General features: G+C 41.5%; 1 protein-coding gene across 1 annotated transcript in view; it reads left to right on the forward strand.

The window, feature by feature from the left end:
• Nucleotides 1-4,510, forward strand: part of setbp1 (SET binding protein 1) — a 34,626-nt gene extending 30,116 nt beyond the window's left edge. The window contains exon 7 of the mRNA XM_080049350.1: nucleotides 1-4,510. This exon is cut by the window's left edge and continues 295 nt beyond it. Within this exon, the coding sequence (XP_079905476.1) occupies nucleotides 1-211 (211 nt within the window). The 3' untranslated portion in view covers nucleotides 212-4,510.
• Nucleotides 4,511-10,906: the final 6,396 nt, after the last annotated feature.

The following is a 10,906-nucleotide window of genomic DNA, read 5'->3' on the forward strand; positions in this document are numbered from 1 at the left end:
GCTGGAGAGGTGTGATGACCTGCCAGGTAGACACAGCCTCCGGCCCACCTTGAGCCCCGAGCCCCTGGAGTTTTCCAATCACGATTCCATCTCCGCAACCATTGAGACAGTGGTTCATCAAGCGCGATGTGTGCCTCCGCTGGCCAAAGGGGGGAAACGCAGGGGTCGGGGCCACAGCAGTGACAAGTTATGGGTTCCCTCCAGTCAATAAGACCTTCAGGATAGAGCAGACTCCCATAACCTAACCGAGAGCAGTTATTTTTTTTGTCAGGCCTATCAGATGCAGTGTCCTTCATTGTGGGACTCTTTGGTGCACTTTGACTTGTTTCTCCACGCAGACTCGAAAGGACTGTGGGTGAGTGGAGAAACACGAGGAGGGAACACAGCCTGAGCCTTTCAAGGATTCATTGGACCTTCATTTACAATGGCACTATATGGTACTGTTTGATACTGAAACTGATGCTATAAAATTGTGTGGTACTTATGATAGTGTAGGATATTATGTGATTTCTTTATGTATCTGTGATGTGTATGGTACTTTATGATACTGTATCTGAATGTGGCTTTAGCCATATATTTTACCAGCAAGGGGAGGGGGAATGGTTAATATTAAACTGTGCAGCTCTGCTTAATTTTTGCCTTTCTGAGGAAGCTTGTCAGAAGCATGTGGGATAATACAGCAGTAATTAAGCCACCTTACCTATTACCTAGCCCTGTTGTATGCTCCCGCCCCTATCTGTACTTTCCTTGTTTTCTTGCCCTCTCCAAGGAGTAACGGATACTTGCTGGCAGCTCCACAGCCCTGGTCCCCCTCCCTGCCCGACACTCAGCCCAGTTTTTTAGCCCTTTCTGGTGCCTGCCGCTCTTCTTTCCTCTCATTTACTCCCAATTATGTTTTACATCTCCCTCACTTGTGCTCCTTCAACGTACCCCCCTGTCTCATTTATTTCTCCCTCCCTGCTCAGGCCTGTCCTGAACAGTGACATAAAGGCAATATGGTGGATGAAAATGTCCAAGACTGTATATAGAAACAAAGTCCCCTGTTGCCTGCCTTGTAAAGAAACCAGCTCATAGACATGTACTGGCAAACAGTATATCAAATAGAAGTGTTGTACCATAGACAATGAAAGTTGTGTATTGTTTTATAACCAAAAACAGACATGGGTGCGACTCAAGACAAGTTTGTTTTCAGACAGAAAAAAAACACATATATTCATTCATACACTCATTATTGTGTTTATATCTAGGGGGCATTTCATACAGGAGGAATATCAGGTGTGTTTTTGGTAAACCTTAAAATTGGTATAATGCACTATGAAAAAAACCATACACTTGCATCAATCAAATGCAGCACTTACATGCTTGCTCCAGCCTTATGTTTTGGCCTTTGATGGTGTGGATATCCATTCCAGAGAGCATTCATTATTTTAATCAATTTGTATATGCAGGCTGCCCAGCCAAAAGCGTCAAACTGAAGCCCAAGTCTAAATCGTGATTGGACAGCTCAGCTGAAGAGGGCTCACGGCCAGTGTTTTGAAAAGCGAATCCCAGTCTTTCTTGTTTTTCAATCCATGTCCTTGGAATTTTTTATTTTATTTAAAGTAAATCCAGTATTTAGATTTAGAAACCAAAGTCTCAGTATTCAATGTAAGGATGTATTATTAAAAAGAATCTAAGTCAGAGTTTGACAAACTCTCCACCATGTTGGCACCAATGTAAAGCATTCCTATGTGCACTCTAGAATGTAGCCATCTTGGATTTTCTGTGTCAATATGTTAAGCCTTTGTTAAACTCTATCTACAGTATATGTGGCTTTGGCTAATGGTTGGTATTTTTAGCAAATAAGTATTTCAGAATATAAGCAATGGATCAGTGTTTCATCTGCAAGTTTTGTTTAAGGAGATTCTGTCTTTTTATGGGGGGTTGGGTGGGATTCTCAGTTCAGCAGTTCAACTTGTGCCTTATGTTTCTTTCTCTCACAAATTACATTTGACCCGAGAAATATAAAGTGGCAAAAAGTGCCCACGAAATTGACACAAAATATTCATGATTGTGCATACGACCCATGTGTCTTAGCCATCGGAACCCCGACACTGCCAGTGTCCCTTCACAGCTTACATAGTCAACATCCTCTGAATCCATCTAGCCTTCTCCTAATTTTCTGACCCATGTCATCATAACAGAACTAGAAGGGCTAGACTGATGAATATACTATAATATTACTGTGTTAAATTCACATCATGTGCTGACCTAGATACTGCTGCACAGCAGTGTTTGAAACAGAAAGGTCCACTGTATCCGATTTGTTTCTATCTAGAGATATTGATTGTTCTCTATGTCCTTGATATACATGAAGATCATTTATTCTGGCCAGTATTTAACCAGTTATTAAACATATAATTGGTCATGCCCTTGGCAAAGACGAAACAGAGGTTGTTGTCATGGAAACCACATTCTCATACATTGTTGTTTGCTATGCATCAGGCCATGCCTTGCAATGACCTTAAATGAATTTTTCTGTTGGGTCCACCCTCTGACAAAGACAAATAAGTGGTCTTATTTACTGAATAAAATGAATTCATGTAACAAGAATTGTGAATAATACCAGTAATAATTTGTAATAAGTTGTGCAGAAAGTGACTATCATTTCATGAAAACTATAGTTACTGCAGCTCTATGCAGTACAGCCTTAACCAGATGTAAAACTACAGTATTGAAGTGTTTGTTGTAAATAGTGTTAGTATGTCCATTCTGCATGGATACCGGTTGGGCTCAGCTATGCTGGGACCGTCTCCTAGAATCACAGTAGACCTTCTCTCTCTATTTAGACTGCCCAAGACCCAAAACAACATACAGAAATCACAAATACATTTGTTTCTAATTGACAAATTGTGCTGTACATTGGCAGTCATCGCTGTCCATTAAATTACGCAGAATGCTAAGATAACGGCCATATCACACCATCAAAAGTTGTTGGAGGATACAAGCCCCGCTGAAGTGTACTCAACCAAAAATAGGAATCCCCGCTGATTTGGAGCTTTTTTTGCCTGCAGCCAGTTGGGGCAGTGCAGTAACATAAAGAGTAAGCAAGAGGGTTATGTGTGGGAGGAGCTTTCAGAGGAAACAGCCAAAAATACACTTGTCCTAATATTAGTGTGCTTAACCTTGCTTTGCTAGATGGCTTTTGGCGGGTCTGCAGTCAGTTGTGGTGATGACAAGGTCTATATATGTGGTCCGTGAGGTGTAGAGATTACACGCTCGGCAGCTTACTCCTCCATACTTCATTCAGTCAGCGCTCTCTGATGGAAGAGTTAAAGACCCCAGGTGTTTTCTGTCCCGTCTGTCTCTCCTACCAGCCAATGCTCCGGTGCCTTTTAACACTGACAAGAATTGTCCTTATCCAGAGCTTTCCCTCTACACAGAGACTGCAGAGATAGTGTTGCTGTGTGTAAAGGGTTCAAGGTCACTATAGTTGTATTGTATTTGGCAGCCAATTTGGACCGTTGGCTAAAGGAGGCTACTATGAACTAATGTAAGGATCTGTCACCATGTCTTTGGTCCTATAGCATCAAGGGCAGCACGGCAGTTGTTTGGACTCAAATTTGTGGTTTGGTGTATTTACTCTTGTCCACACTTACCAGCTCACTACAGTAACTAGGATGGAATATAGTGGTACCTACATTTTGATCACCCCTTATTCCCTTTGTAGCGTACTGTGATGAGTGTCCTACAGATTGAGTGAGGGATTGCGTGAGACAGAGCCTCATACATGTACATGTAGTCATTCTCACAGCATACGTAACAGTTCTAAGCTATAATGATGTTCAAAGCTGAAAGTGCAGACGAAGCATTGAGAAAACCAATAAATGTACTTCTTTAGAGCACAAAGTGTGCTCTTCTAACAGTGTGGGCATATTTTAGTTTGTATACATAGTGTATTTGAACCTTTTTCTAGAGTGGGTTTCCTTTATTTGCATGCTCAACTCGATTGTATGCATAAATATTTTAGACAAGCCGAAAAGTTGAATTTAAATTTAAATTTGGAGCCAGACTTGTACATTGTTTGATATGTTTCTTTTTGTAATGAATTTTTTAATTCATGAAGCATTTTTGTACATTGTATGAATATTAAAAACTGCAAATATTTGACATATAGAGTAAATACTAGATGCGCATGCATATGCATATATCCTTCACAGTATGTATGTGTAAATCTACACATATATTTTGTATTTGCATTTGCTGGCATACAGATATATGTCTTAAGCACATATATACATGCAATATATATGTATATCCATGTCCGCTGGCATGCTTTTGGTCATGTTTATCTTTCATGATCTTGTAGGTTCATTTTTGTTTTTTTATTTCTCTTTCCTCAGAAAGAAAAGCTCATACTTTTGCTACCCTTCTGTTGGCTGGCAGCATTGAGCACTTATTAAGAAGAACTACAGTTGAAGTTGTTCATGTTATCCATTGTGTGAAATAATAAATGACTTTATTGACAGCTGATGGTGGCACGTTTTTTCTTCTTTCTGGTTAAGATCTACTAACAGCTGATTTGTCACAGGCACTAATAAGGCTGTGTGTGTGTGTGTGTGTGTGTGTGTGTGTGTGTGTGCGCGTGCGTGCGTGCGTGCGTGCGTGCGTGGGTGTAAGTGTGTGTGTGGGAGTGAGATGACAGGAGGGTTTGCTGCACTGCTGGTGCTGAATGTCAGATGGTTTCAGTGAATGAGTACTACTACCCCACAATGTGTTTGCTTGTTGCAGTTAAAAGGGAGGGAATCCTCTCATCAGATTATGCTACAGCCTAATACTCAGTCACGCTCACACACAGACACACACACACGCACATACCTACACACTCTTACTCGCGTACTTGTTCATTAGCCAAGCCTACACATCTAAACCCTGCCTGCATTAGCCCATCAGCGTCAGTTCTAGGTGGGCTGGGCTGCAGGCTGCTCCGTTATTGGACAGAGCTCAGTGGGAAGTGCCCAACTATTGGCTGCTGCCAACTAGTAAAAATTCTTCTGTTACCATGGTTGCAGGGTGAGCTGCCCAAATGTGTCTCAGTGTATCTATTGGTGCTGATGAAACCGTTGGCATCACTGGTGTTGTGCTGACAAAAAAAAGAGAAACAGAGCTGCAGTGGTGCTGCACCCAAATCACTTCCTACTGATGCCTGTAAATGAGCCGTCACAGCCCCACTCCACCTCCAGCAGACGAGAGAGGATGAGATAGATCACCAGAGCAGTGATCACCATGAAAGAGCACAGCGAAACACATCCTGCACGTAGGCTGTACTGTTCAGCCAGAGCTACACTTTGAAATGGAAAAAACAGGCTCATTAATCTGATGTGCAGTGTGTGAATTTTCTCCCCACGTTTAGTTTCATTTATAGTTTCCTCCAGGAAACTACAAGTGCAAGGATCGCATGGAAACATATACATAAACAAAGCCATCTGTAATGAGATCAAGGATGGTGATGATTGACAGCTGCAGTGAGCACACCATAATTCCAGTAACATTATTTAATTTTGCCTGTATAAAAAAATTACGGGAAACATACACAGCATATGTATATTTGAACATGTTCCACTGCAAAAGGACAACATATTTCCACTGAGTCAGTTAGGTGAAGACCCCATGCTGGACGAAAGAAAGGATAATAGTGGAAATCATCTACATTTGAACTGTCCAATGTTTTGTCTCATTTTCCTTTTCCCTCACATGTTTGCAAAATGTTGCTAAAACTTTTCAGCTTAATATAAAAAATATTATAAAATATCATAAGCCTTATCTTTCGTCACATCTGTGGATGGCACAAATATTTCAGTACAAATATATATGTGCATGGTAATAAAGAAGACATATTTGCAGAACCAGATAATTTTTATGATGTTATCTGAAGACACAGGCTGTAATGGAAATGCGATGATGGGGGGGAGGTTTGTGCTCAGTGTAGGAGGAGGACGACAGGGCTTATAAATTACAGTAGACTCAACTTGAGTCTGTAGGTTCACCCTTCCCAAACTTAGTGTTTAAGTTTTTCCTTTTATGAAAAATGTTCCAAAACGTTGAGGAATTTCCCAATTCCTCTGAGGACCTGCCTTCTCCCCGGAATGCAGGATTTAGGGTTTAGGGAACCTGACAATGTGTGCATCTAAAAGAAATATGCGTGGTTCTAGTTGAACAGTCACAATTCTTGTGCTCTATGTAGCCCACGCATACAATGATTTTTTTTCAGCTAAAGATATACAGTATGTCAGCTGCAGGACCAATGGGCAAAATTATAGAGTGGTTGCTTGCCAATGAATTCTTCAGAATTTATTATGGAAAGGTTAGTAAGTTGGCTAGTTTACTCTCTGTAATGCTGTTGACTTGGATGGGTTGTTAAAGATAAGGGCCGCGTTTCCCAGAATCGTTAAGAGCCTCTTTGGGCAAAGTACTACTTTGGAGCGCTCTTAAGAACGCTGTGAAAGAAGAATGCGTTTCCCAGATTCGTTCTTAGCGAAAGTAGTACTTTCACTAAGATGGAACTGAAAGACGGAGCTGACCCACTCTTTCAACCTTTCTTAGCGACCAAATCGTCAGTGATCATGCTGCGTCAGGGAAATTTATTTCCTCCACTTTTCGAAATAATAAAACAATGTTCAATGCGGACCTGGCGCAATAAACATAAACTAATAGTAGAGAAAAAAATGTTTTAATGAATTACACGTTTACGTTTTCCACACACATGTGAGTTTATAGTACTACACATAAAAAAACATCCACAACCCTGTGGCATTTGACAGATATCAAGGAAACAGATTTAATTGAACTCAGCTGAACCTCATCCAGAGCGGCTCCACCTGCTATAAAGGCGTTGCCAAAGTCCGCGCGTGTGAGAAACCATGGCTGCATTACAACAGCCTCGCCGTGCGCGAAGCCAGACGGTTTACATAAATGCATACGTGCGTCGGCACTTCTCCCCACTGGACGTGCTATCAGACCGGGCCGTCCAGGCAAAGTACCGACTGCCCCTGCCGTGCGGAGATCCAACGGCTGATCACTCTGGTGTCTCCACACACATGCAATTTTTCCTTCAGCCCCCCGGAGATGCAGCTTCTGACTGCGCTGCGTTTTTAAGAACATATCAACCTCTTCTGAGGTCCAACAACCCCCAGCCCCTACCCCTTTACCACCAGTCACCAAGCACTGATCACTAAACCATAAACCCACAACCACCACATCACCCATATACTCTCAGGCCTGAAGGCTGAAATAAATAAACAGAACCAGCAGATGTAGGCTACATGTAACGTCCTGCACACTATGATTATTGCTGCAGTGTCGGAGTGCTTTACCTGAAAGTCTGGCACTGGAATGCTGTTGAAAGGGCACACTATACGCACACGTCATTAACCTACGCTTAGATAAATTACAAATTGCCTGGGACTTTTTGTTGCTATAGGTTTGACACTCTCATTTCAATGCAAAATGATCCACACAATACATGGTTGAAAAGGAAACCAAAGTAGTTTATTGAAACCATATGGGGGAGGGGTTACTCTGCGCTGTCTTTACTGGGCGTCTGCATCACCTGCAACGAAGGGAGATTGATTAGTGAAACCTTCGCACTCTTCCTTTTTGTTTGGTTCTGGAACTCCTGCCACTTCTTCCTCACAGCACGCCAGTCACGCAGGCCACATGGGATGGAGGGGGACATATTTTCGGCTATGGCCTGCCTAACACGGTTCTTCACCGTGATGTTCTTTTTGCCCCTTGTTCCCCCGAATAAAACTGCCCGGTGCTGCCAGACCTCGTCCACTAACGCCCATCTCCTCCGCGGTAAACGACGGTGCCCGCTTGTTTCTTTTTCTGCCGCTTTCTTCCACTCTCACATGTGTGTGCCTATCCACGGGGTATATATGCGCTAATGGGCTTGATTACTACTTGGATACACTTGTTGCCACCCCCCCCCCCCCCCCCCCGCACCCACACACCCCCACACACACACGATACATGCGTAGCCTAATTCCACCTGTGTGGGGGTGACCACGGGGCGCTGTGTGTGACTTATGCGCTGATAAAGAGGTGGGTGATCGATTCGCCTGGCATCGATTTATTCAGTTTCAGCACGACCGCGGTGGACAGCTCCCACCAAAGAGCCTCTTTCGCTTCAACTTACGCGTTCTCCAAAGAAGGCACCAAAGAAGCCATCTGGGAAACACCCGTATCTTAACGCTCGTTCTTTGGCGAACCCTTCTTTCGACCCTTCTTTGGCCCCAAAGAACGATCGATTCTGGGAAACGCGGCCAAGTATGTGTACCTTTACTTATAAAAGTAAAGAACCCCACACACAAAAGAAAACTGATGTTCACAGATTGTACAGGTTGCTTTTCTCTTTAGACAAATCACAATTTGTGTTTGGTTGTTGTACAATTTGGGTGATTAACTCTGATAGATGTCTGATAGACTTTGTGGTTATGGCCAGCTTTGCCAGGACTCAAGCAAAAAATGAATATGAATAAAATAAGCCTAAGTTTCATCATGGCTTTTTTGTGAGTTGGGACATTCGTGAAAAAGGACTCACACACCAAGACAACCCTCCAGGAACTTGATGGACAAATCGGATTGTTCAAATCAGAGTATTAGCTTGGTTTGTTGGAAGTGGCCTTAAAGTGTTCCAAAGATAGAATGTTCTTAGGTTGTTCTCCCAACTTCTGCCACTTCATCAGTGTTTTACCACTGTCACTGTTAGTCTCTTGGTAGCACATTCTAGAAGACAAAGAGACATGTTTGAGGAAAGAAAATCAGACCCTGGTGTTGCTCTTTGCTCTGCCCAATTATGTTGACAAAGCACTCTACCTCCTCTGCAATGAGCGCAGAATGTTATTATCGATGTCAACATTTATTACAAATATTCATTTAACTCTTCATAGCCCATGCTGTGACTGTGTTAAAGGTGCAGTGTGTAATATGACATCATCAAGAAAGTTCTAGAATGCAACGCTCCCTGGGTAACCCCACCCCTTTCGAATAATAACAGAAGCTACAGTGGCCTTCAAGGACAAGAACAATTCTAAATTCCAACTAATGCACCTGATGACATTCCAACTATGACGCTTTGAACATGGCGGCCACTAGGCCTTGGTCCAAGGTATGGAGAAATATGGACATACGTATGTGAGACCCTTTCTAAGGGAAGAAAAAATAATCCAAAAAATTATTATTATAATAATTCATATAGGGGAGAACGGGGTAATCTGAGACACTTTTTACATTTGCTCCCCTCTAAGCGAGCTAAAATGATTTATCACTCAAATTTACACATTTCCCATTAATTCAGGATGTTTCCTAGAAATGGGCATTAGCAGAATGTTTTCAAGACAAAGGGCAGTGAAAATATGATTGTTTTAAAAAAAGTTGTGATGTGGCTCACTTTACCCCAGCTGTGGGGTAAACTGATCCACTTACTTTTTCCACTCTGAAACTACCATAACAACACATATTGTAACAGTAAAACTCCTGAAAGCTAGCCACACATTCCAGAACTAATGTCGGACTAGTAAAAGAATGATGGGGTTTGGTCAATTAAGCAAAGCAAATTTTCTAAACACTTGAAAGTAACTGAACAAAATACAAAATCAAATACGACATATAATAATTCAAAAGGTTTTAATAAGATTCAAATGAAAGATAGAACCAGTTAGATTAGAACACAGGCTGGGGGTCAGAACACAGGACCCTTAGAGCCAGCTAGTGTCTGGGGGTCAAAGCATAGGAAAATCAGAACCAGCGAGAACAGCCTGGGACTCAGAACACAGGAGAAGACCCAACTGGATTATAACATCAGCCTGTCATACTCTACAACTAGGCCTACTCTACATTCCAGCCCTGAAGATTACAGGGAAAGATGAGAAGGTGCTCTTTCTGTGTGGTTGCCCCAAGTCGTCTTCCTCATGTATTTCCTTGGCATGATGGCTTTTCTACAATGTGTATGACATTAAAATAAAACATATGTCATGTAATATTACATTAAAATATGTTTAAGACTAAACTTAACTTGTGCCTTATGGTGGGGGAAAGTGAGACAGTGGCTCACTTTCCCCTACAGCATTTGGCTCACTTTCCCCCACCACCACAATTTGAGAATAAACTACCTCTCTTAGCATTTCAGGCTAATCTTCAGTTATCAGCATCACATGGTTTCATATGTTGGTAGTTCATCAACACGTATGATAGAAGTTTTTCTACGTGAATACATTTGCTTTGGCACAACAGTTGATTAAGTTGACAGCAAGAAAATGTACTTTTACATGCAAAATACCTATTTTGGTGAAAAAACATGCTTACCACAGCACCATGAAGTCCTCTCTTTCAGGGCCAAGTGGAAATGAGAGGGACTTGAAAACATATATCTCACATGACAACAAATGTTTTCCGTTGCCTAGATACAGGGGGTGGCTCACATTACCCGATGCCTCAGATTCCCCCGTTCTCCCCTATATATATATATATATATATATATATATATATATATATATATATATATATATATATATATATATATATATATAATTTATGCACTAAATTAAAAGTACTTATGGATATTTTAATTACTGTCTACAAAATCTGCTAGGAAATAAAATCCGAAATTCTACACACTGCAGGTTTAAGTGCTTAATCTTGCAGTGTGTCTTCACCATACATGCAGGGTACAAAATAATATTGAAGCTATTTGTTTTTAATCACAAACTACAATTTTCCTCCAAGTCTTCACAATGATTAAAATGTGAGTGAAATGTTGCAATAGAGTGAGTGCCAGTTAACATACACTGACTGACTGTTTGAGGCAGGTCCAAAGCCTCACAGACCACCAACAACAGACAATGCCATACATTTTAAAAAACAGAAA

This window comes from Ammodytes marinus (genome assembly GCF_949987685.1).
Source record: "Ammodytes marinus genome assembly, chromosome: 2".
Taxonomy (NCBI): domain Eukaryota; kingdom Metazoa; phylum Chordata; class Actinopteri; order Uranoscopiformes; family Ammodytidae; genus Ammodytes; species Ammodytes marinus.